The sequence below is a fragment of the Salvelinus fontinalis genome, chromosome 6, assembly GCF_029448725.1.
Source record: "Salvelinus fontinalis isolate EN_2023a chromosome 6, ASM2944872v1, whole genome shotgun sequence".
Classification (NCBI taxonomy): Eukaryota; Metazoa; Chordata; class Actinopteri; order Salmoniformes; family Salmonidae; genus Salvelinus; species Salvelinus fontinalis.
This window is the reverse complement of record NC_074670.1, coordinates 33,739,539-33,766,488: the sequence shown is the minus strand read 5'-3', so window position 1 is coordinate 33,766,488 and position 26,950 is coordinate 33,739,539. Positions and strand designations below refer to the sequence as shown.

The window sequence follows — 26,950 nt, the reverse complement described above, 5'->3', positions numbered from 1 at the left end:
CAGCTGCATCTGCTAGACAAACTACTAAATCAAATTATGTTTTTATTTTTATTGGCTGAGCAAGTCTGTCAGTCATGCAACTTGCGTCATTTCCGTTGTCAGGTGGCGCTGCTATGGAAAGATGCGATCAGAAAGCTGACGAATGGAAGCTGTTCCTGAGTGGTCATTTCGGTAATAGTGGCTAAAACAAACATTGCACGATATCAACCCTCCATATACGGTCTCCTTTGGTTGGGGCAACAAACTGCTTATGCACCGAACAAATACTTTTAAAGAAATGTCCATGCTGTAGCATTACAACGCAGACTTTCCTCGGCGTTTTCAGCTCGAGGTAAGTTGTTAAAGAAAAAAGACCTGAGTGAGCGAGGTGGCGAAAGAGCTTGCTCTAGCGGTAGTAACGTTAGTAGTAGCTAGCATGTACTTTGTTTAAATGGCCTCCCCGGTCTGCGCAATGTGTATTGTTTAGCAGACAATGGGTAAATTGTAAACCGAACATATTAATTAACACATACATGGACATTTGTCATTGGGGTCGTTCCGATGTGTGAACGGTGTGCATTGTTGTAATTCGGGCTATCTTTGGGTTGCTCGTGCCGAATGGAATTTAGCAGATTAAGCTAACGTTAGTTAGGCTACCTAACATAGTTTCGCTGACGCCGTGTATCGTACATTATTTTGTAATTAACATAACCACCGTTCCCATACACCGTATATGCGCTGTGTTTTACTAATTTATATTCGTTTGAGAACTTATTTTGCTACAACATTGCGTTCGGGCGTGGGGCTCGTTTGTAAACGCTCGTGGGTTGTCGGTACTATAAATGGTACCTAGTTATATTTTACTCATGTCATGACATAAGATCACGATGGCTCAATGGCTTGTGGACAAAGGGTGATTGTTGGCACTCGTCTCCGTTGTGGGAGTCAAAAGGGGTCGTGTACACTACACTTGGGGGATTTCATCCCTGCGATGCGTGCTCCTTTCATTTGTTTCAAATGATAGCCTGATACAATGTTGCAACTGACACCCCCTTGCAACATGCTGTCGTCGTTCCTATGTCTCTATTTTTTTGGTGACCTTGTATGGCCAAGTGCATTCAAAATGTAACAATAGGCTGCAAGATGGTGGGTAACCATAAGAGCGCAGAAGGCAGTTGGGGTTTCATCCAGGTACATTAACATGCCCAGTACGAGCTAGCTAGGTATATTTATCATGATGTCCAGGGTGATTGACTTGTGCAACCTCAAGTCAAGAATTCCATTGTTCAACTTCAATCGCACGTGATTTGTATGAATCATCTCCTCTGACAACATTGTGATAGCTTGGACTATTCCTTTTCAATTATTTATCAGGATATAGCCTAGGTTCCAGGTATGAACGTGTAAAAATGACATTTGGTAATATTAGATGTATTTAGGGATGGCTCCTTTAGCTAGTGCTTTTAGCTAATTATTTTGTTTTGCAACAGAACACTGTGTGAAATGCTTGATTCATGCTGCTATAATAGGACGTGAGTGGATTTCCAGTCATCTATGGTGGCCGTGTGTGCACTCTCTAGCTATTTAAAGAGCGCATGTTCCCGTGGATGGCGTGGGAGATTCTCTCTGGTACCTTGTGTCTGATATGATTCAGTAGGCTATGTTCCTACTCTCTCTCAGTACAGTCAGCATCAGATAAAACTGCATCTTAGCATGCCATTGCGCTGAAGTTATTCTTGCCAATCATTGTGCTTTCCTCGGGTGGTTTGCCCTTTTAGTTCTTGAACTATTGGTAGTTGGCTTACATTCATCAAATGCCAAACTAATCTGAAGTCATGTTGTGAGCTGCCCATTTCAGGCAAGCCTAAGGTGCATGAGTTACAGAAAGGTAATTGTTTTGTCAAATGGTTTTAGGGCAGTACAGTGTTCTTGTAGAAATGCACATCAGAACCTGTCTGCTCTGATTCAGTCTCTAATAGTTCTCTTGTTGGACAGTCATTTTAGCAGCATACCCTGTGTACTATTCCATCTTTGCAAATGGCAATGGCTAACATTTAGTTTAGATGACTCGTGTAAATAAATGGTATGCTAATTGATTGATAGAATATGCTGCTCTCCTACAGTTGCACATGTGACTGGGAGTCAAGAAAAGCACTGTTCATAAGCCTCCCTGGGTGATTGATGACTGGTTGAGATGGCGAGAGTCATGATTACGACAGTCTGCTGTTTGGGATCTGAACAAATCCTCATAGAAGTGAGAATTTGTGTAGGCCCACTGTGACTGCTGCACACTGTCCTGTCCTCACCAGAGCCAAACTGTGGCCTATGGTGGAACAGTTTCAAAATGGAATGATGTCTTGTTTTCCATGTGTTGGCTAATGTGTGAGCATTTTGACTAGTGTTGCCAGTAATGCATACTTTGAGTTTTTTGTGTGTGTGTCAGTTTCCAATGTCTACTCATGCAGGTAATTCATTGTTATTGGCCTCTATGCTCCCACTTTTATCAGCCCGAATCTTCTCGCTCTGGAACATCTCTAGTCGGGTTGAACTTGTACTGGCATGTGTCCACTAAAGATCTACGGTCACCACAATCCTGTCTTCAGGCACATTGACCTATCACCTTTGTGCTGCAGTTTCACTACAAGAAGTTGCACATTGTTTTCACTCTGAAACGATGCCCCCTTTTTACACTCTAGTTCATGTTTCAGTTTGCGCTCTTATTGGTGTCATCCCTCTGATATTTTGGCATTATTTGACAAAACCAAGTCCATGATAACCCTGGGGTGACTGAACTGAGTGATTCCCCCCCACACACAGTTGGTTCTGGGCATTACTTTCCTGTTATGGGAACCAGAGCACGTTTCATCACTTAGGAACTCATTATCAACAGGCAGCAAAAAAGTAAATACCTCTCAAAGATAGAATACCGTAGGTCCTATAGAGGTAGGCATGTTACTGTAAATAGATGTCACGATGTGTCACACACAGGTTCCCCTGGCATGTGCCTTCAGTTCCTTATCGGAAATGGTAGGGTTGGTATTTATTTTTCTGTCATGAAAAAAGCCATGAGCCCAACCTTTTATGGGAAACTGTCTTCTGAGAGGAAGTCGTATCCTTTTACTGTCAATGGTTATAACTCACCACATAGCCTAGGCCACAGATTTAGATAACCGCAAACCAGTGCAGATTAAGTTTCAAGTTTTAATGTCACGTGCACTAGTACAGTGAAATGCCTTTCTTGCAAGCTCCAAACCCAACAATGCAGTTATCAATGTAGTACTAAAAATGACAAAGAAAGAAGCTATATAGAGTCAGTTCCAATACCATATTTACAATGTGCAGGGATACTGGAGTGATAGTTATGTATAGGAGTAAAGTGATTTAGGCATCAGGATATATAATCAACAGAGTAGCAGCAGCATAAATGCTGAGTGAATGTGTGTGGTGTCAGTATAAATGTGTATGTTGGAGAGTCCTGTGAGTGTGTATAGACAGTGCAAAAATAAAAGGGTTAACTCAGTCAATCCTTGAAGCCATTCTGTTAGGTATTTAGCAGTCTTATGGCTTGGTTATAGAAGCTGTTCAGGATCCTGTTGGTGTCAGACTTGATGCACCAGTACCACTTGCTGTGTGGAAGCAGAGAGAACAGTCTATAGCTTGGGTGGCTGGAGCCTAACAATTTTCCGGGCCTTCCTTTCACAACACCTGATATAGGTCCTAAGAGCTGCTGCAGGATTTTCAGAAAGTAATTGCGAAGGATAAAATGAAAAGGCATGTATGCACAAAATAGAATTCAGCCTAGCCCTATTACATGTTTTTCTATCTTTAGCATTTCACCAGAATTCCACCCTTGCAGGATTTGATGTTGCAGTAATCCTACTGCGTTCTGCATCAAGGCATTTGTCACTCAATGTCAGTACATGGATGTTTCGTTTGCATGCCACATTGTGAGGATTTAAAGCTGAGGTGCCATCTCTCTCACCAGAGACTACATCTGAATGAACCTATAATGGCTAGCCATTCACACCGTGTTAGTAAACTTGTGGGAGGGGTTTTCTAACGTGGTTGGGAGGGGTTAAACCCTCTCCTCTCTCATACCACAAGACAGTCTGCTGCATTAGTCAAGTCAATAGAGAACTTCTGGAGAGACCCAGGTATAGTCATGCAGTTTCAGGGATTATTGAGAACTAATGTATTTTCTACTGTATGACAGAATTTTGTTCAGAATCGTAGTGTCGGAATTATGCAACTCAAGATGTATATTTTGCTAGTGGCCTGGAAGAACATCAAGACCATATCAGTTTGAGAGTCTTGCGTCCTTGTGGTCACATTTCTGTCCAACACCACTTAACGTGCCTATCGTGATCTGATGTTATCTGATTCGCTTATTGTCTCTGTGTTCTTCCTGCAGAGCTCCAGCATGTCTAAGCGGCGCTCTTTGGAGAGGGGGGCCGGAGAGACCTCGGGCAGGGCCAGCAAGCTCCTCTGTCCTGGAATAGCTGGAAGCAACGCCAAGAGGGCCGGTCCTTTTGTCCTGGGTAAGAGATGGGGTTTACTCAGGGGCAGAAAAGGGAGAAGGTTGGCCTCTTACAACTGTGTGTGTGCAGGAAACTAGGGAAGAGGTGGGGGGGATTCAGTTAGCTTGAGGCAAGAATATGAAGATTTTTTAACATTGGGTAGATGGCTCAGAATCTATTAAGCAAAGTTGCTGTTTCTTCAATCTTTTCAGAAAATGTAAACTGTTTACTTTGTGAAACGTTAGCATAAGACTTCTGCTGTCTGCTTGATGACGTGTAAGAAAACGTTATGTTAGGGGGGGGTTGAAGTTTGCATGCCTCCTAATGGTTTGCATTAGGGCACACACACTCCTTACCTTTTGGTCATGCAGCTGTTGCCACTGCTTCCTTACAGGGCCTCGTTTGGGGAACTCGCCCGTGCCAAGCATAGTGCAGTGTCTGGCCAGGAAGGATGGGACGGATGACTTCTACCAGCTAAAGGTGAGTGGACACACTCGCACTGTTTCTTTTGAATTATTTATTTTCACTGTTTGATGGAGATGAATTAGTGTCTACAAACAGCTAGTTAGCTACAGTGTCCCAATAGCCTTTTGAACTTTGACCTTCCTAAACAGACGTCTTTGTTGGTGTTCAGTTATTCCTTTACGGCCCTATTTGAGTGGAGCAGCCTGCGCTTGCTTGGGCAGAAGACAAACTGTAGAGGCAATTTGTTTATTGGGGCAATCCAATAATCTGTTTTACACACCAGGTGTTTTAGGAGGAAGAGTGAAAAAGTGGCCTGTCACCTGAGTGTGTTGACTGTAGTATGTAGGGATGTGTTTTTGCGCTGAATAAAATGAAACCAGCATGAAAAAACATCAGTTTATTTTAGTAAATACTTAATTAACTTTTTTATTTATTTTTTATTCTTAAAACTGCATTGTTGTTTAAGTGCTTGTAAGTAAGAGTTTCACTGTTGTATTTGGCGCATGTTACAAATAAAATTTGATGTGCCAAATATGCAGGCCTGTTTTGTCCCCTCTGGCTCTCAACCCCCTCTTCCTAAGTTCTTTCCCAAGGCCTAGATCAGCTGCTGGGGTCAGCTGTTATGGTACGTCTTTAGGCATTGTTGTGGGGTGACGACTTCATGTGGTTCATTGTTCAGGGATTTCTCCCCAGTCCCAGAGCGTCTGTGCTCGTGACCTCGGGGTCAAATTCATTAGGCGACACAGTAGTAAGATGTTTTGCTATGGGAAACCAAAAACCAAGTGTTTCTTATTGGACAAATCTAGGTAGGCCCTCCCTGTTTCAGTCAGTTTTCCTTTTGGTGCCTAATGAACACGACCTTGCTGCTGCTTTCTGTTGTAGATCCTGACGCTGGAGGAGCGGGCAGACGCGGCCGGGGAGACCCAGGAGGAGAGGCAGGGGAAGATGCTGCTGCACACCGAGTACTCCCTCCTCTCGCTGCTCCATAATCAGGATGGAGTGGTGCACCACCATGGCCTGTTCCAGGTAAATTTACTTGATGCACCACAAACGTTCAGGTACATCGCTTGGCGCTGCAGCCAATTGTAATGTCTTTCAATGATGAGAACTTCACAGACCTGTACTGAATTATTGTGATTGTACATTATTCTTTCTGATGAGAGACTTGCATAGTTTTCAAAGAGCCTCCCAAAGACACCCCTTCAGGGAAAAACATTCTATTCACACCCCCTCCCTACCAACCGCACTGCACAATTCAAGTCCAGTGGAGCTTAGAGATACTTCTGTAGAGATATTGAAGCACTTCTTTTTTTTTTCAAGCATTCACTTTCCCAGCCGTCCACTCTCACAGTGACTCAGCCCTCCCGCCCTTCCCATATCTTTAACTTTGTTATTGTTCCATCTGTCGCCTCTCTTTCACAACCCTATTTCTCCTCGACACGCTCTTCCTAGAATAGCTACATTGAGCCGTGCGGCTGCGGCGTGATTCATTCAAGGCTACAACGGTATTGATTGGTTTATTATAGTTCCGTCTCCAAGCGGACCAGTTAATAATGATTTGTCTCAGAAAGCCTTTAGAGGCCCAGCCATCTAAATCTGGACAAACCAATACCATTGGGGACGAGGACAGTGGCTCGCTCTGAGGTGAATAGAGAAGAATGACCTTTGTTTTTCATCTCAACCCCCCCCCCCCCCCCAGATTGTGTTCTATTCACATTGGAGATGGGATGGTTGTACACAGATCACTGAGTCCTGTCATCTCCTCCACTGTTCTGTCTCTCTCATAGCTGATTGAAGTCAGTGTGCAATTTCACTCGGCAATGGAAGAGGTGATGGCTTATGACACATATGATTTGGAAGCCGTTCAATTGTCATGTCTTTTGTCAGAATCCATATTATTTCTTACATGCTTCTAAAGAGATGTCCCAGAGTTGTATTGTTCATGGCACACCGTAGAAAAATGTTTTGCAAAAGAAAACCATTGTTTTATTGGACAACATTTAATTCTGTTTCGTGGCCTTTTGTTTTGTGCTTACTGAACACTACCCATATCAACAGATTGTAACACGCACAGATAAAGGATACGGTCTCCTCTCTAATCACCCTAACCAACCCACTCTCTCTCCCCTGTCCACTTTAGGACCGGGCGTACGAGATTGTGGAGGATCCGGAGGCCAACAATGGAAAGGTGCGCCGACTGAAGAAGCGGATCTGCCTGGTGCTGGACTGCCTCTGTGCGCACGACTTCAGCGACAAGACTGCGGACCTCATCAACCTGCAGCACTACGTCATCAAGGAGAAGCGGCTGAGCGAGCGCGAGGCCATTGTCATCTTCTACGATGTGGTGCGCGTAGTGGAGGCCCTGCACAAGGTGAGACTGACCAACAAAACACGTACAGCACGTTTGAGGGGATCAGTTTGAGGAAGACAAGGTGCAGAATCTCTAATCATGATCACAATGCGTTTGCCTAATTATTTGGAATGTGAGGTGATTTGTAGATCAGTGATTCAACTCAGCCCGACTCAGTAGCTGTTTTGAACATGTTCGAAACAGTCTAAATCCATCTGCTTCTTGACTAGTGTTCAGTCTGCTACATACTTTGCAGATTTCCCAGACGTTTCATTATCTGGTGGCCAGTTGTTTTGGAAGTTTAATGATTTGTAGATCAGATTATCTGGTCAGTGCCTACTGCCTTCACAGGCTGACCTTCATGATCAAGTAATTGGTCACTGACTTGACTGTATAGTCCTCTAGAGCTAAGATGACGCATAGCTTTGACAATTTGTTTTTGAAAGATGTATTATGTAAGTGTGTTTTCTTTACGGTCTCCAACTTAAGTCTTGGGCATGTTCAGACAAGTCAAAATGTTGTTACATTTTTGTTATGTAGCCCCTCCGATGAGTCATCATCCAAGCTAAACTGCTCCTATAGAGCAGTAACAGCATTGACTTGAGTTGCTTTTGTTCCAGTGCTTCATTCAACAGCAGTCTGACGGTGACATATTTGATCCATCTCTACCTCTTTCACCCTGCAGAAAAACATTGTGCACCGAGACCTGAAGCTTGGAAACATGGTGCTGAACAAACGGTAAGGACTCAGTCACGCTTTCATATTTGGTTCAGCCTTGCGAGATGCCCCATTCAGTGTGCAACTGGCCTTCAACCTGAGCAGGGTCAATACCTCACAGCCTCAAGGAAGAGACAGATATCCCAGCCCAGTTCCCCTTCACCCATCTTTCTTTCTCTTGCTCTCTACATCTTTCTCTCCCCCCTCTCTCACGTACGAGTCAGTGACTCATTCCCTGTGGTCGGGTTTTGGAAGGCAGTGATGGGAACCTAGCGAGGAAAAAGAGGGTGAAGAACGTACCCTCTTACTTTGTTCTCTCTGGAAGAGAGGGGGGGGGTGGAACTGCACATGGTTGGAACTCTGGCTCGAGTGCACATCAGGTCACAGTGTTGTGCTGCCGGGATCTGATAGACCCTGCAGCATGCAGCCAGCTCCTTATCCATAAACCCCCCCCCCCCCCCCCCCAAATCTCTTTTCGGTCTCATGTCTCAAAATTTGAAGTTGTATTTTACATTGAATAAAATTATAGACTGAGCTTCAAAATGGTACATCATACACTGTAGTTGGAGAAAACATGGAAGTAATGCTGGTTTAAGTTAATAACCTTATCCCGTTTAGGAGAAAAGGGCATTCAAACATTTAGCTGCGATTTTCACGTGCTCCACATTAATCCTTGGAAAACGTATATTTAGAAAAGGAACACTTTCACCAAATTGCCAAAATGAATTCTCTGTACATTATCTCACCAAGTTCCCTGATTAGGCAAACCATTAACAGTATTAAATTGCCTATTGTTGTATAATAAAACACTTTTCACATTGAACTACAGTGCTGCTTTGTTTTAAACCCGTTAAGCCTTAAGACCAACCAAGAATTCACGTGACTGTGAAAATATTTCAAGATTAAAATATTTGATTAAATTCAAGTGCTAAAGGTAGTAGCCTAAAATCAGAGACCTTAACACAAGGGCTTAGGTAAAACACTATCTAGGCTTTTATCATGAGATCCTTTGAGTGACTTTTGTTCAAGTTATGATATGAACAAACTGAACATATTTCTATCTTGCCCTTTGGAGCAGGACGTGTAATTGTCTATGGCCTTTTCATTGCAAAAGTCCTGATCTTCTCAAAAATATGTTTGCCTGGTTTTGTCCAGTCCAAGGGATGCTTGCTCATCTCTGGGAGGAAGGACATCATCATTGCGCAGCAGCTGAAATCTAGTTCCATCAGAGTGAAAACTCCATGGCCACAACACCAGGCTCCAGACAATTTTAAGCTGTAAAGGAGAAAGGCAGACACAAATAGATGAGGCATTAAAACCTTGCATACCAGCAATTACATTCTTTGAACCCCGAGCAATAAGCTCAAGTACAAAGAAAAAATACCTGAAGTGCTGCTTGTTCGTCTCCTTACCATGCTGAAAGACAAATTACAGAACAATAGGTAAAAAAAAACTAATGAATTCATCTCCTATAGCTTGTTATTGCCTGTTACTAAAATGCCCTGTACACACACAACTGGTTTCCAGCGAAACAATGGCATTGCAGACATTACAAGATAACCAGCTAATAATTAGCAGTAGGCTATATGTATATGGTATATATCTTGCCTAAACAGACTTACCATGGTTACTCCATTGATTTATTGATTTTTGTCCGACTCTAGTCGCCCTAAAAAACAATGCAATATTCTCTACAAGCCAGAATGTTGAATGAAATTATATTTACACTTTACCGGTTGTATATGCTGTTGATAGGAGATGGGGTATCCGCAGGATAGTGATGTGTACCTGACTATTTGCTGTGCCGGTAGTTTCTGTCACTTGTAACGTTATTTTCAATCTCTTGACGCATTACACGTTGGTTAGTCATGGCCATATTGTGCAAGTGTTTCATGTGCGAATTGCATCCGTTTTGAAAATAACAACTGGAAATACAGACAGCGTACTAAAGGTTGGGTTGATAACACTTCTCTGTGGATATTATGTATGAAATTACCTCTGACATGGGGACAACATCGGCGGACAACCGGTAAAGTAAGTTGAAATAAAGTTGGTTCATCATTCTGACTTTTTAATGGGACTGTTCGGGAATGCTGAGCCTACATGTTAGAGATGAGTGTGTAACTATTTCACTCTCGAATTCTAAACGAGGCTAGTATTAAGCTAGTTGAACATGTGTAGATAGCTAGTTATTTAGCCATTTAATGTGTCCCTGTCACTTAACTTGTGGTTTGATTAGCTTGCTATTCGATTAGCATTCGCACCACAGTGGCTATTTTCGGTAGCTAGTTAGTTAAACATAATAAACTGACAAACATATTATCGTCATGACGTTGTACACCAGCAATCAACTAACTGCAGAATGCAACTGGCCATCTCAGCTAGCTAGCTGCCTATTACGTTACCTGTATGCAACTGTCTAGCTAGCTAACAATGAAAAATGATTTTTTTTTTATACAGTTGAGACGATAACTATCTCTGTATTTTAACTGTAAGCTCTTAACTGTTAGAATATGATTCACGACAGACATAATTTTAAAAAATCCTTCCCACTCTGTTTAAAGCAGACTGCTTTTGCCACAGAAGAAAGAGCTGTGTCGTTACCAGCAGCTGTATTCAGGACCACTCTATTTAAAGCTGTAGCTACACTTAGCAAGTTGTCATTGATGAAAATGTGTCAATCTAAAGGAGTTTACAAATATCTGCCGTAGCAGAGAGGACGTGCCATGTGACAGGGAAGCCTTGAGTGACAGAATTTGCTATTTCTTGGGAATGACCCACCCCCTCTATCTCAGCCAATCATGGCTAGGCAATATCCTGTATTTTCTCCAGGGCGATAACGCTTCGTGATTTCACATTTTATATATATTTACAGGTTACGTACGAGTTTCTTATTAAGAAAGTAAACATTTTCAAAAAGCCATTTCTGCGAGAGAGAAATGCATTTAGAAGAAAAAAAAAACCGAGATGTTTTACTTTTGAATCCCTTTCCTGTGAAGTAGGAAACTGTTAAACGCCCAGCTTCAAGAATCGGGGCACATATGCGCGGAGTGTGTGTGTGTGTGTGAACGGAGTGCATGCTAGTGAGGACGTGGGGGGGTGAGCACTTGTGATCTGGGAACAAATCAATAGTTGCATATCGAAGACACATTTCAGTTGAATCCCCCTTTCCATATAAAAAATATTTGACGGTATTGTATCGTTTTGACAATATCGCAATATTGTTTTCGTGCTAGTTTGCTGTACCTGCACCAAAACGGAAGCATTTTTCCTTCATAGCTAGTTATCCATTTTGTAAATAGGGAGACAATTTGTTTTCAGCACTTATTTCCATGGCTGATCAGAACTCATACTCATCCTCTCGCTTGTCCCTCTGTAGCAGATATATGTTTGGAACATTGAATTGCAATAAAATCACAGTATTGAATCGCAATACATATCGTATCGGCACCTAAATATCATATTGTGAGGTCCCTGTCAAATCCCAGCCTTATTGTGCACCCAGAGCCTCTCAAACCCCTGCTGGAATTATTATTATTATTAGACAGGTTTTATTTAAAAAAATATTTAAGAGTGAATGTGTATTTAGCTGTTTTTATCTTGAGCCCATGAAATGTAGGAGTATGCTAGTGACTGTTTTGTAACTGATCAACGGTGCAGGCTTTTTCAATTCCTCCTCTTGGCTCCACGTGCTCATATAGTATGTCTATGTGTAGACTATTAAACAATTGAGTGTGGCATATTCATGGGTCTGAATGAGTTTCATTCATGCATACACATTCATATCTAAATACTAGTGCCCATACATCACCTAAAAGCATATTAGCCACTGCAAGGAAGTGTTTACTACCTCAATTCCTTCTCTCTCCCTCTCCCCCCCATTACACACGAACATACTGTGCAGCAGTGCATCCCAATCCTGGTCAATTTTAAGGATTGATGATTAGTTGAATTAAGCCAAAACAAGTGGGCAACCCTTTGGATCCTCAGGACCAGGATTGGGAAACACTGCTGTACTCACTGGGAACTGAGCCGGCCGGTGCCCGTAATGGTGAGCGCTGCAAAAAACATCAGTGCAATTTTTGTACCATATATTGCTATTTTGTTTGTGCTGTATGGATCAAACACTTGGCTCTGCTGTTGGCATCACACAATTTAGAATGACCATTCTATTTATATGGTTGGAATACAGTGGGCACTTGGAATGCGGTTTTGTTTGGTATGACAACTAATGGAAAAAGGGACGAGTTGGTTATGACAGTAGGAACCAAAGTGTTGGTCAGGGTTTCCCATGGGACCCTAATTAGATTTAAATAGGTACATTCAGACAGAATTTAATATTCTTCGTGTTTTCCTCTCTGATTATGAGAACAAGCTGTTGTACAACCAATGCTGATATACTCCAACTGGGACAAGGCTGTATTAGAGCAAAAGTTTGCCTAGTGGAGTTAGCTAAATTCAGCAGCTTGGTAAGACCAACAAACTAGTGTTTTGCAGAGAGCAAGTTACACAAATGAATAATAGAAAAATGTGGATTTATATAAGTGAATAGCTACATCGTTCATGTTTGGACAAATCTGAGAGCTTTCTGTTCTGTCAATGCATGCATAGATTGGTTGGTTGTTTAGCAACATAATAAAGGCGTGCGCAACTATGGAGGGGGGAATAGAAGGGGTTGGCTTAGGAATGACAACATGTAAGCTATATTTCGTCTCTTATTACAATTGCTGATGGTGCAAATTTTATCTCAAATACTTGTTAGTTATTGGTTAGCTAGCTATTGAATTTTATTTTTTATTTTTACTATATTAGCATTGACATAAGTCAAGACGTATCAATAACAAGATGAAACGAGCCACTTACGATTCCCCACATGTCAGTTTCTTGTTCTTTCTAGCAATCTGGCCATCCAGAATTTCAACAACACGCTGACTTCTGCACTATGGCAGCGTGCACATCATTTTCGTGACGTTGTCAGCTAACCCATCTATAGTGAATCTAGAACGGTATCGCAGCCTCTTGCGATGTGGATGTCAACATCCCTAGTGAGCACCATTCGGCAGCCGTAGTGGTGATGAAACAGTGTTTTGTTCTGGCCGGTGGGGCTGCTGCACGGAATGGAGCAGACGAGTGGAACACTGTCCCAGCTGGAGACAAAAGGAGAGGCCTGCCAAAGGCCCTCCATAGCTCAGGGCTGACTCACCATGGACACACACGTCTCAATCACTCTCTCTCTCACACACACACAGCCCTCTATTTACTTTCCCTCCCTCTGTCTGTCAGGAGCCTTTTTTTTCTTCTCACACAAACTGTCTTTGCTCGTTACTCTTTCTGTTTTTCATGATTCCTTTCTTCCATTCCCTGTCATTGTCTTCCTTTTTTGTCTTTCGCCTTTGCTCTACATGTTTTGCGTGTCCTCGCTGAGTGTGCATGCATACTGTATGGGGGATGGAGATATGTATGGAGGAAGGCCTCATCCAGATTTGGGATATGCAACAAACCATTTTACACCAGACACTTGTACATGTGTGAAACAGGACAAATGAAAGCACCCCCTATTTGATCTTGAATCACTGTGCACTTTTACCACCCTGTGAAGTTCATAACTTATTTCATCTGTTGCCTAATAAACTCCATGCTTTCCCCAGTCCTAGTGGTAGGACGACACAACATAGCCTATCATCGTGTGAATCCAAGTTTACATCGATATGATAGGTAAAGTCTGCCATTTCTCGCATAATTAATTTTAGACACAATAAGAACCAACCGTGTCGAACAAACAAATTGCATGCCGACATTTAAAAATGTACCTGCATTTCCTGTTTCCATCAGCACGGTCGTTACTTTAATGTTTTATGGTTCAGGTCAGTTATCTGTTTGAAATGGTAATTTATCCACTTGAAATGGATGGAATGAGGCTGTTATTGCATCTTGCCAGCAAGTTGTTTTAAATAGCTGGTGTTTTGTAGGTTAGTAATTCTTAAATTAACTGTTGCATTGCGGGTGTACTTTAGGGTTGTAAGATGTTTGGTTGATTGCAAACTAGACTTTAGAGGCTGCACTTGTCAGGTCATCCCTCTCTCTCTCGCCCGTCTCTGCACAGTCTTTAGACTGAGTTGCGAATAGTGCTTGTTTGTCAGCATGCTTCAGTCAGCTGACACTTGACACTGACGGTGACATCAACCTCTGCATTTATTCCCACTGACTGTGCTGAAGATTAGTTTACACCTGTACAATCTTCTTCCCTTCACCAACTTCTCCCCGTCCTGCAAAGTTCAGTGTGCTGTATCATTGTCAGGAGTTTGCTTATGCTGGAAATAAACTTTGCAAATCAACATTTTAAAAGGGTTTGTTTGGTGGTGCCGGGCTCAAAATGATACTAAAAGCTGTTCCTATTTTTGTAATGTTGCTTTTTTACTTATTTGTGAAGTCCATCTGTGTTTAAAACTGGAAAGCGAAGGTGACTTTTTTATAATGTAAATTGTGTTTGATGGGACAGTAGTCATGCACAGGTAAATCCCCCAAAATGTTTGAGAGAAATCCTTGACCTCACCACACTTCTGTTGTTTTTCCGAAAATATAAATATATCATCTCAAATAGGGCTTCAATTGAGGGACACTCCTGCTGAATTTTTAAAAATGTGTTTGTAGTTTATTTTTTGTGCAATTTGTTGAGCTTCATGTGGAGCCAGCGGATGCCATATTCAACCCCTTTTCCCATCAGTCAAGTTATTTTGGGCAGGATTGGGGGGGGGGGGGGGTCACTGGGGATGTGGAGGTTTCTGGTTTCCTGTCTCCTGGGATCACATGACCAGAAAGTGGAGACTGTGGGGTTCTTTTGGTCCCTCCAGTCCTAAGGGTCTCTCTCACGAGGCGAACACGCTATCTCATTCATGGAGAGGATACAGAGTAAGAATAGCAACCGCAGTTGTGTGATGCATGCAGGCAAAGAAAGGCCCCCTTCATAAAGTAGCTTTTTATCGAGAGCCCTTCAAGCGTCACCTCCTGTCATTGAGAATTTCAAAAGGCTACTGTATTATAGACGACTCATGTTCACAAATCATTTTGAACAGCCTCACATGGTAGACTGTAGACAAAGGTTTCCTCTTCAAAAATGTTTTTACAATGTGCCATTTTTTTCACATCAATTAAACTTAGCCTAAATGTGGCCTTCTGTCTGTGTGAGCAGAATGTGAACTGCATACAGTGTGCAAGTGAGAGAGAATAGGGGAAGCTGCATTGCCCTCGGTCCTTGGAGAAAGGGGATGTGGGTGAGAATGTGATCTTGAGTAGACCAAGGTTCTAAATTGCAGTTGTGATTGTGTGCATGCTTGCGCGTGTGGGTGGACTTAAGCTTGTGTGCACTTTTCCTTATGTGCTTTGCATACACATTCGTCAACCCAATGGCATGCCGGATTAGTCATCGAGATAATTATCCCTAACCACAGGTTGACTCACATGTTTGTCAGTGTAGCCTTTTTTAAATGTCCTCTTTCTCTCTACATGTTCTGCAAAGGATGGAGATACTGTATGAAGGCCTACCATTAAAACCTGCATGCCCCCCCCCCCCACACACAAACACAGTTTATCTACGATGACTCATGCAAACATCTGATAGGCCTATGATGTTTCCACAGAAACCAATATGATGTCCCTAGCAACGGTGCTTGAGTGCCAGACTGTCTGGAGTTTACCCTGTCTCTAGATATCACTGTCCTCCTGGTTTGGAGTTGTCCCTTCAACTGGTGGTGGTGATCGTCTTGCTTCTTTGAAACTTCCTCTGGTTTCTTTTAAGATGATGCAAAAGAGTCCATAATGCTTTGGTCAGATAACTGTGATAGTCAAATTAATCAGTGAGTGAACTCTGCCTCCCACGTCAGCCAGCATCTATTTAATTATTTCACGAAGCATCGTGTGTCTCACAGGCCTACCAAACACTTATTTTTTTTTGTGATGACGAGGCAAACTTTAACAATCAGGAAGTGGAGTAGAGTTTCCTGGGTCATATTCATTAGGGCAGTGGTTCCCAAACTTGTTATAGTCCCGTACCCCTTCAAACATTCAACCTCCAGCTGCGTACCCCCTCTAGCACCAAGGTCAGCGCACTCTCAAATGTTGTTTTTTGCTGTCATTGTAGGCCTGCCACACACACACGCTATACGATACATTTAATAAACATAAGAATGAGTGAGTTTGTCACAACCTGGCTCATGGGAAGTGACAGAGCTCTTTATAGGACCGGGGCACAAATAATATAATAATTTTGCTCTTTATTTAGCCATTTTACATAAAACCTTATTTGGTCATCAAATTGTGAATGATGCGCCACAGGTTAATGAAGAAGGGTGTGCTTGAAAGGATGCACATAACTGCAATGTTGTGTTTTATTGGAGAGAGTCTGTCTTAAATCATTTTCCACAGTCTGTATTATGTAGTTTTCATGGTAGTGAGGGCTGAGAATCCAATCCAAACTCCTGTGGCTTATTTTTCAAATTGGCATGTTTTGTTTCTAAATGTCTGCGCAAGAGTGAATGTTTAATCGTGTTGTGAGAGAGTACTTTTGCGTATACTGTATAACACTGTGGCTGAGGAAGGGCACTACTCCCAATATAAGTGAACCCCAAATCGATGTAGTTCTCATCATATTTGCGCCTCTTTGATGGTCCAACGTCCCTGTCTGTTCGGTGGAGGAATTGATGCAGCTCCGCTACATCAGATTCACAACTGTCTGTGTCCATGCTAACTGGGCTAACAAATGTAGAATTACTGATGCTAGTATTGGATGTGCTCATGGAAGCAGAACAACTTGTCGTCGACAGGTGCAGTTGTAATACTGCTTGTAATATAGTACTACCATTAGAGCTGGTGGTACGTGTCTATAGACGTGGGCCTTATTTTTATTTATTTTTACCATTTTCAAGCAAACGGAATGAGCAGCAGCTACGTTTGGCTACATACGGACTGTTAGTGGAATTCCCGCGAGAGAGTGACGGTTAATGTGATTGGATGTTAATTATTTGACTAGACTACATGTATTTGACATTGTTATTTCGCTGAACACTAGATGGTTTTATTTTGGGTAGTGAAACGAGGCTACTCAGGCGGGGTGGAATATAAATGGACTGTTTGAAAATGTGACGAGAATTTTGTAATTTTTTTTGTGAATGTGAATCACATTTTTATTTGGCGTACCCCTGTTTGGGAATACCTGCATTAGGGCATACTGTGCTGCATTTTGGTCTTTCGCTCAGTTTCTGACTTATTTATTTAAAAAAATGTATCTACTGAATATGATCCTGCTGTGTGTTGGTGTCTCTACCCTAGAACTCATCGGATTACCATCACCAACTTCTGCCTGGGCAAGCACCTGGTGAGTGAGGACGACCTGCTGAAGGACCAGCGAGGAAGTCCAGCCTACATCAGCCCTGACGTACTAAGTGGTGAGGACACACACACAGACACACACAGATGGCATGTGAAGGGAAAGGAGAAGGAAGTTCTCTATCAGTCTGTCACGAATGCTACTGACTGATGCCAAACACAATCGCATAACAGTTCAATTGAAACTTCCATATCTCCATGCTTACTTTATGTAACAAGAGGATGCAAATCATGTCGGCCTTTTGATTTCCAAGGGTAATTCACATGTTATTTTTGTAATGTGGTTTGACTGAAAAGCTCCTGTTATATATTTTACTGTTCTGTTGAAAGGAAGGGTCAGCCTAGTTTAATCTGGGTCGAGCTGGGAATCTGCGAGTCAGTCAGGAGGTTTGTGTAATGTTTGGCAGTCCACTGTTGTTGGTTTTTCCGGTTATTAGGCAACACAGCCTATTTTGCGAACTTGGAACATTTAGTGAAGGCTGAAAATATCTCAAGGCATTTTTTAAATTTGATTTATTGACTTGATCATCTCAGTTGCATGATGTTCTCTCGTGATAAGCCATGTATTGGGGTATGTGGTGTTGATTTGTTTGGTTTTATTGCAAACATGTTACTGTGCTACATTTTGTTATTAGTTTAATCGCTTGCTGCAGAGACGGCACACAATATTCCGTCACTCAGTAGTTTGTGCACGAACTTCATGCGTACACTGAGGTTCTAACCATTTGAAAAGTTATTCTCAGCCCTACGGTCTAGACACGATTGGCGGGAAATGTGTGAAAAGAGCAGATTTGGCTGGTGTTTGCTTCCCCTCTCTCCATTAAAACACAGAACCTGGGCATATATGAGCGGAACATTGACAAGTTGAAAGCAGAGCAATGAAACTGACCTCCAGTGAGTCACACTGATGACTCACCGAGAGGGGAAACTACTCCCAACCCCTCCCCCCCCTGTGTGTGTGTGTCAACTGCATTACCATTATTGCCCCATGGGCGGAGGGAGGGAAGCAACTGCCGCCACCTCTTTATAACAACACTTGCCTTTTGTTTTAAAGCAGAGCACCATGCTCATTGCTCCTCCCTTACCATCACTGGCTTCTGACTCATCATGCCTTTACTGTTTTCATAGGTTTAAGAATAAATGAGGTACCGTATTGCCAGATGTGGTTGGGAATTTCTTGGAAAGATGAGCCGAGATCTGCAGTTGGAGAGTGATAGTCACATTGTCTTCTGTTTGTGTTCCATTGGTTAATCATTTGTTTTGTGGTTGATAATGAGTTTCTGGGTATTATGTATGGTTGTAGAGGAGGACAGTTAACCACATTAACCAGGTTTCCATCCAAACTTTTTATGCGAGTACGTGTCAGATACAAAATGTCATAACAGGCCTGATGGAAACGGTAAACTTTCAAAATGTCAACGTGTTTTTTTGGTCAACTTTCCAAATGCCGGCAAAACAAAAAATTTGTTTTTTTTTCAAACCATTTTTTGTCAGGAAAATGAATTATGTGTGAAATGCTGGTTGAAATGCTTTTATGCTCATTAATATAATAACGTATCGATAACTTGGGTGAAGACGTGTGGTTCTCCCACTGACTTCCCACAATGACCGCATGCAGTTTATTAGGCTACAGGTGAAATAAATGATTAACTTCACAGGATGGTGAAAGTGCATAATGATGAGCTTGATGCTCCTTTCCAAAAAATATCAAGTGTCTTATTCTCGTGTCAATATTGTCGATGCTTGGCTGCCGTTTGACAAATAAAAACTCACGTTATTTTTTGTTGTTGTCCAGAACAATAATCTCATGTAGGCTGTCGCCAATTGTATAGAGACCTAGCTCGTGAAACATTTTAAATGAATCTATGTTTCTTTTGCAGGCCGGCCATACCACGGTAAGCCCAGTGACATGTGGGCCCTTGGCGTGGTGCTGTTCACCATGCTCTACGGCCAGTTCCCCTTCTACGACAGCATACCTCAAGAGCTATTCCGCAAGATCAAGGCTGCAGAGTACTCCATCCCAGAGTAGGTCAACATACAACCCCCCCCCCCAACCAATACAGTACCACACATCCCATACAAAACCACACAAGCATTATTGCTCCATGCACCCCCATACAGAGTTGCGTGCTACATGTCGTATGACACCTTCCATCCCATACAGCGCCACACAGGCATTTTTCAAGGCCCTTTTTATACTGCGTTGGTGTGAATTGGAAGTCGCTACAATGATGCTTATCATGACAGTTGGTCTACTCAAGGACTTTGGCAGACTTGCCCAGTAGTTCTGAACTAATAGTAATAGATGCCGTTTAGCAGATGCTTTTATCCAAAGTGACTTAGTCATGCATGCATACATTTTACGTACAGGTGGTCCTGGGAAATCCAACCCACTATCCTGGCGTTGCAAACGCTACGCTATACCAACTAGGCAACAGAGGACCATGCTCTTGTTGGTTCCTCCTTGTATTATTCAACAGTTTCTCCTTCTGGTACTGAAGACCATAAATATAACCCTTCCCCCTTTCTCTTTCCTCCCTCTCCCCTCAGGGACGGGCGTGTGTCAGAGAACACTGTGTGTCTTATACGGAAGCTGCTGGTGCTAGACCCCCAGCAGAGGCTGACCGCTGCCGAGGTCCTGGAGTCTCTCAGCGGCATTATTGCCTCATGGTGAGTCCCGCCCCCTGGTGGACAGGGAGAGAACTGTAAATATTGGCAGTAGTGATTTATGGTTGAAAAGGTGCTTAACAATATATTCACATCTGGTGTAAGAGTATCATCTATAATGCCATCAAGATGTTGAACTTGGTGCAACATAGCGTAATAGGTTAATTTAAACGCTGCACAATAGAATCATCAGTCAACCCTTGCTGTGTCGGTAAACTTGAATGCACCAATTTGTAAGTCGCTCTGGATAAGAGCGTCTGCTAAATGACTTAAATGTAAATGTAAACTCTATTTTGTGTGTGTGCTTTGTAGGCAGTCAGTATCCTCTTTGACCGGACCTCTTCAGGTTGTACCGGACATCGATGACCAGATCAGCCTCCCAGAGCATCTCCAGGAGGTGAGATCCCTGTGGTCAACAACCCCTTGACCCTCCTTCAGCCTTTAGCATTAGCGCATGGCTAATCCTCAGAACTTCAGCTCACCCAAAGCCTTCTGGGGAACAGAGCCAAATGCTCCTCCCTTACTGACTGGTGCCTTGGTGTTTGTTCTCACTGCGCCACCATGAGGCAAGCACTTTCATTACATTTGAATCCAATCTTTTTCAACCGAAAGGTGTTGTAAGAAATACAAAATGGGTACAAGTATGGCTTGACAAATGTTCTCAGTCATAAAGCTGTATTTTCAAATCACAATCAAATTTTATTTGTCAGACGCCCCGAATACAACAGGTGTATACCTTACAGTGAAATGCTTGCAAGCCCTAACCAACAATGCAGTAAAAAATATATATTCATAAATAAAAGTAACAAATAATTAAAAGTGCAGTAGAAAAATAACAATAGCGAGGCTATATACAGGTGGCACCGGTGCAGAGTCAATGTGCGGGGGCACCGGTTAGTCGAGGTATTATGTACATGTAGGTAGAGTTAATTAAAGTGACAATGCATAGATAATAACAGAGTAGCAGCAGTGTAAAAGAGGGGGGGCGGCAATGCAAATAGTCTGGGTAACCATTTTATTAGATGTTCGGGAGTCTTATGGCTTGGGGGTAGATGTTTAGAAGCCTCTTGGACCTAGACGTGGTGCTCTGGTACTGCTTACCAAGCAGTAGCAGAGAGAACAGTCTATGACTAGGGTGGCTGGAGTCTTTGATAGTTTTTAGCGTCTTCCTCTGACAGCGCCTGGTATAGAGGTCCTGGATGGCAGAAAGCTTGGCCCCAGTGACGTACTGGGCCGTACGCACAGCCCTCTGTAGTGCCTTGCGGTCAGAGGCCGAGCAGTTGCCATACCAGGCAGTGATGCAACCAGTAAGGATGCTCTCGATGGTGCAGCTGTAGAACCTTTTGAGGATCTGAGCAACGATGCCAAATCTTTTTAGTCTCCTGAGGGGAAACGGGTTTTGTTGTGCCCTCTTCATAACTGTATTGGTGTGCTTGGACCATGTTAGTTTGTTGGTGACATGGACACCAAGGAACTGGAAGCTCTCAACCTGCTCCACTACAGCCCCGTCGATGAGAATGGTGGCGTAAGTTAAAGAGCTCTGATTTGACAAGGATGCTGATCTCTTGATCATTAACCAGGCTCTCTAACTTGTGTTGATTGTGTAACAGTATCTCTGTGTAACAGCAGGGTCATGTTCAGTGGGCACCAAACAGAAGAAAACTAACAAACTGGGAAAGGACTACCTGGACTTGGTAGACCTGGTCCAATAAACACAATTTTTTGTTTTCTGTTGCAAAATGTTTAAGACATTTTCCATGATGTCCTCTAATGCAGAGGTTTTCAAACCTCTCCTCAGGGACCTCCAGCCGTTCCATGTGTTTGAGCTATACCAGATCTAGTACACCTGATTCAACTAATCAATAACAAAATTGTAAAAGGTCTGGGGGTCACTGAGGAGAGTTTTGAAAACCACTGCCCTGATGAACACGACCCAGTGTGTAACTAACTGATAAGCATCTGTCTCTCTATCCCAGGTGAAAATGACGGAGGAGTCGTCGCAGTACGAGTTTGAGAACTACATGCGCCAGCAGCTGCTGCTGGCCGAGGAGAAGAACACTATTCACGAGGCCAAGGCCAGTTTCCTCGCCAAACGCCAGTTCAGCGCCATCCCGCCTGTGCGGCGCCTGGGCCACGATGCCACACCCGTCAGCCCTCTGGACGCAGCCATCCTGGCCCAGCGCTTCCTCCGGAAGTAGCCCCTTCACCCATCACCTTGCCCTCTGGGGGACAAGTGGGTTGGGGAACACAAGGGTTGTGTCGGGAAGGTACCCTGAAACTGAGAATATCTATGGGAGCTTAGCCCAACCTTCCCTTGGGTAGAGGGGTCCCTAGCTGTAGGGAGTTAGGTAGGTGGAGTGGGAACAGACATGGGGGGAGGGAGGAGGGGGGGGGGGGCAGAACTGATCACTCACCTGACAACCTCTCATAGTTTTCACACTTCAAGTCTGGGTGTCGGTGGTGTGCACAGCAATGGCTTAGATGGAGAATCTGAAGATCTCAACCAAAGGCTCCCACTGAACCCACCCCCCCCCACCTCAGCCAGCCAGCTATGGGCACATATGGACTCAGCCAGCCAGCTATGGGCACGTATGGACTCAGCCAGCCAGCTATGGGCACGTATGGACTCAGCCAGCCAGCTATGGGCACGTATGGACTCAGCCAGCCAGCTATGGGCACGTATGGACTCAGCCAGCCAGCTATGGGCACGTATGGACTCAGCCAGCCAGCTATGGGCACGTATGGACTCAGCCAGCCAGCTATGGGCACGTATGGACTCAGCCAGCCAGCTATGGGCACGTATGGACTCAGCCAGCCAGCTATGGGCACGTATGGACTCAGCCAGCCAGCTATGGGCACGTATGGACTCAGCCAGCCAGCTATGGGCACGTATGGACTCAGCCAGCCAGCTATGGGCACGTATGGACTCAGCCAGCCAGCTATGGGCACGTATGGACTCAGCCAGCCAGCTATGGGCACGTATGGACTCAGCCAGCCAGCTATGGGCACGTATGGACTCAGCCAGCCAGCTATGGGCACGTATGGACTCGTACAGGCCAGGGGGATACCAGACACGCATGTGTGTGTTTGGACATGAAAAGCCCCCCCCCCCCCCCCTCCCATTTGTTTCCCTCTGCTGAGACCTGAGCAATACAGGGCCAGAAGAACCATGTAGCAACCTTCCTCTAACCTCCCCCTCAACTCTCCAAACTGAGATCACTTAATCATGGACGTAATTCACTCTCTTTAGTTTCCTCATAACCAAAATTATCTGGACTAGTCCCGTCTCTAAACTGACGACTTCAAATCTACCTCTCTCAATCTTTATTATTATTTTTTTGTGTGTGCATTTTACACCATTTCCACCATTCTCGGAAAACAAGGAATTGTCGGGGTAGTGTTGTCACCGTAGACAGAAAGCATTACTATGTTTTGGTGCATAAAGGTTTGGAATGTGGAATATGAATAAGCTTTTTTCCTTATGACTAATAAGTAGCATTCTACACTTCTATCTATTCTACATTGAAAATGCTAACTATCAAAGGGTGGCCAAAATCGCCTACTTCTGTCTTTAAGTCTAGCAGATTGCATTGTTTTCTTGCTTTTGCTCTCACCCCCCGTGGAACCATTTTTTTTGCATTTAGGTGTCAAGTACCTGGAAGAGCTGGATGGGGCGGCGTTTATTAGATGTTTCATGTTGATCCTCTCTCGTTATTGCTGTTCTAATTGGCATCTTTGATTAATAATCACGACGTGGACACTATCTTTTTTTGGGGGTGAGAAATCATGGCGAGTCTTAACTGATTGTTAGCCAAGGAAATGATACCTCCCCCACGTTCACCACTGAACAACTTCCACGTATTCAACTTCCCATTTATCCTGTGACATCATCATTGTGAGACAGGTATTGGGCATGAATGTGAATGAATGGTAATGCCAGTGATTGTCAGTGTGTAGATAAGTGTGGTTTGGGCCAGGGGTGTATTAGACAAAGCCAGGGCCTTTTCAGTGGTAGGTGCAGACTAGAGCCACGTTATTTAAGCCCAGTAAGTCAGTGCAGACCCTTAAACAGATCGGGAAGGATGGCTAGTTTATCTTGCCTGCCTCAGTTGCTTGCACACACTGAGAACATACAGGCTTTTCTAAGACTGGCTGGACTGAATGTGTCCGCTATGAAAGATGGGCATCCCTCATTTTGCCCCAGTCTTCGTCGTGAATGCTCCAGTGCGTAGCAAAGTTTAAAAAATCAAACAAAACCGCGATGATCATAGCTCTCAAGCCCGTTTAGCTGTTGTAAGTTATATTGTAGTAGCTGATCATGAAAGACTTACTATAATGTTGATAGTGATAATTGAATAGTGTAATATTTCATAGAGAAACTCAACAATGAGGTTGTCTCAGTCGCGTTACGCACATTCTTAAGCTTCCCTCTGCTGGCGGTGGCGTAGTGGTGCCAAACGTGATCAATCCAATCATTCTGCACAGAGGCTAACGGCTGTTTCGTCTAAAGTGCACTAGTGTCCTGGAAATACGATGACATTGCTAAAGTAGGCAAGTAGGAAAAATGTTTGCCATTATGTCCGCAAATTTACTTTAGACAGATGGCAATGTTGTCATTTGTTAGCAAAGTTTGTCAAAAATAGCTAGCAATGCTGCTAAGCTACTAACTCGTGAACAATATTAGTCATCTGTTCACATAAGCTTGCCCATCTTTATGGGTATTCGCATTGCTTAGACCTTCACTCTATTTATAACCAAACTGATCACATGGGTAGAAACTTGAGTCAGTTTCGTCCTATTTCATTGTATATTGTCTTTTTCCTCAATTTCATTTATGTTTATTTTGTTATTTATTCACTGTCCATTTTCAGGCATCAAATCTATTTTCCATTTTAGCTTTAAGCAAGAAGTTTTCTGGTTCCATTTGTTTCTCCAAACTTGAGCCGCCATTGCAGTTTTTTCTCTCTCGGCCCATCTTCATTAAAGATCTCTTTTTATAATTGTTTACCATTGCCACACACTCGTGGTCGATTTAAGCTACACTAATAATGAAACTGACTCTGCATAGTTCTATTTTTTACACAAATAATCGTGCATTATGAGGATTTATGGTAGTGATCTGTTTATTACCCGAATCCCAGTTCTGTTTGTGCAGTTTTGCCAACTCCTGTTGCCTTGACAATGACTAGCACAAACAGATCTGGGACCATGCCAACTGTTTATCGCCCCATACCAGACTTTTGGTCAGTATGTAAATATAAAACCATCATTACAGCGACAGCACCAGTAGAGCTTCCATCTAGTGGAACGATACCAGCTCTGATCAGGGGTACATTCAGTAAGGTGAAATGTTGCAGATAGGAATGTGTTGAATAGAACTGACATGATTCCAAATTCAACATGACAGGAAATCATATCTTCATCTGAACGTTTTGTAACATTGCACACTCCTGAACAACCCCGCTTTAACACAAATTCTATATAGACATGCATTAGAGGCAATGCTAGCCACCACATTTGGGAAAAGAAAAAATAAATAAATGTAATGAGATTTTGAGATGTTAGCTTTTTTCCCACCTCAATGTGAATTTCTGGGTATAAAAGCAGTATTGTAGTTGATAGTGTGTCAGTAGTTCATAAGAAAAGGGTATTTTGTGAATACCACAGCCCTTGCTGAAGTTCAAGGCAAATTTGTGATCCCGTCGTACTTGAGGGTGACCATAACCCACTATTGGATATAAATATGTAGGTTTATTAGGTATCTGTAGCATTATCAAGATAGTGTTCACATTTGGCTGTTAGAATTGTCCCATTTGTCTATGAAAGTTGTCCCCTTCATATAAGTTTTGTGGACTGAAATCACCATACGAAGCATGATGTTGAGCTCTTTGTAAAATGTGATTTTGCATGATTTTTCTTTTTTTTTTTAAACTTGCAGTGGTCCCACAATTATAATTGCCTGAAATCAACCAACCAGGAAGAATTGGGAATTTGAGTCTTACAGAAAAACCTAATGTTTTTCATAATACAACCAATTTTCATTTAATGAACATTTAACTTAAGTTTTCATTTTTACTACAATTCAAAAATATGGGAAATGTCTGTCAGTTTAACGATGTATTTGATTTGCTGAATATTTCAACTGGAAAATAGATGATGGTGTATGATGTGGTGGTAAAAAAATGGTTGAAAACCAGCAGGATTTGTTGTAAGCTGCTTTGTTGGATATGGGCATCTAATACAAAAACCTGGCTAATTGTATAGAGATGAGAAAAAAAGTTTGTATAAAAGACATATTTTTGTACTTCATCAAATCTCTACATGCATGTCAGCAATAAACTTTGATATGGAAAAGTACACTATTCCTAACTTTTTTTATTATTTCATGTGAAACTTTGAATGTTGACAATACTTCCTGTCATTGCCAGTAGGTGGAGTACTTTCTCAAAGAATAGAAATGCATTTGCTCTATGTATAACCAAGAACACCAGATATTGTGTAGTAATGATGATAATGACCCCAAGTGTTGAATCCTAAATCGTCAATGAAACCCTATGTATTCAGTTCACCAAATGGAAAGGAATGGTTATCTTCCTATAGTTATTACTCTTCAGTCTGTCTCATGCCGTTACAGAATGTGTATCGACTCCCTGCAGAGAGGTGTGTGTGTGAAATACTCCATTGAAACCGTGTCTTTTCTCTCTGAGGGAGTTTTGGACCATGGGTCAAAATAGATTTGCTCCAACAGGAAGGCCCCTGCTGGTCCCCCTGCACCGCGGTCATGTGCCCCTACTCCGCTGCCTCACCTCAGCCCTTTAAACACACATCCTTGTGGGGATTAGTTTCTTTACACTTCTTTGCATCTGCTAACGCA

General features: G+C 42.8%; 1 protein-coding gene and 1 long non-coding RNA gene across 3 annotated transcripts; one reads left to right on the top strand and one right to left on the bottom strand.

The window, feature by feature from the left end:
• Window positions 1-107: 107 nt before the first annotated feature.
• LOC129857718 (serine/threonine-protein kinase 40-like) lies at window positions 108-26,433 on the top strand. 2 transcript variants are annotated; one of them, XM_055926231.1, is made up of 11 exons: window positions 108-331; window positions 4,391-4,517; window positions 4,891-4,976; window positions 5,844-5,987; window positions 7,102-7,332; window positions 7,997-8,049; window positions 17,353-17,468; window positions 19,290-19,434; window positions 19,960-20,079; window positions 20,389-20,473; window positions 22,053-26,433. In XM_055926231.1, exons 2-11 carry the CDS (start codon window positions 4,400-4,402, stop codon window positions 22,272-22,274), a joined length of 1,320 nt encoding a protein of 439 aa, XP_055782206.1. In that variant the 5' UTR covers window positions 108-331; window positions 4,391-4,399; the 3' UTR covers window positions 22,275-26,433. The 2 variants fall into 2 exon arrangements, with proteins under 2 accessions (XP_055782206.1, XP_055782207.1); XM_055926232.1 differs by having other exon boundaries at window positions 134-171.
• On the bottom strand, window positions 8,497-13,219 carry LOC129857719 (uncharacterized). Its single transcript, XR_008759939.1, has 3 exons — window positions 12,892-13,219; window positions 9,413-9,444; window positions 8,497-9,303 (listed from the first exon to the last, which is right to left on the bottom strand). It is a non-coding gene; the product is annotated as an uncharacterized LOC129857719 (long non-coding RNA).
• Window positions 26,434-26,950: the final 517 nt, after the last annotated feature.

Excerpts from the sequence above, each read along its gene's own strand:
- LOC129857718 (XM_055926231.1), top strand. The coding sequence starts at position 4,400 with ATGTCTAAGCGGCGCTCTTTGGAGAGGGGGGCCGGAGAGACCTCGGGC. Across the intron at positions 4,518-4,890 it reads GGCCGGTCCTTTTGTCCTGG|GGCCTCGTTTGGGGAACTCG; the intron begins GTAAGAGATGGG and ends GCTTCCTTACAG. Across the intron at positions 4,977-5,843 it reads ATGACTTCTACCAGCTAAAG|ATCCTGACGCTGGAGGAGCG; the intron begins GTGAGTGGACAC and ends TTTCTGTTGTAG.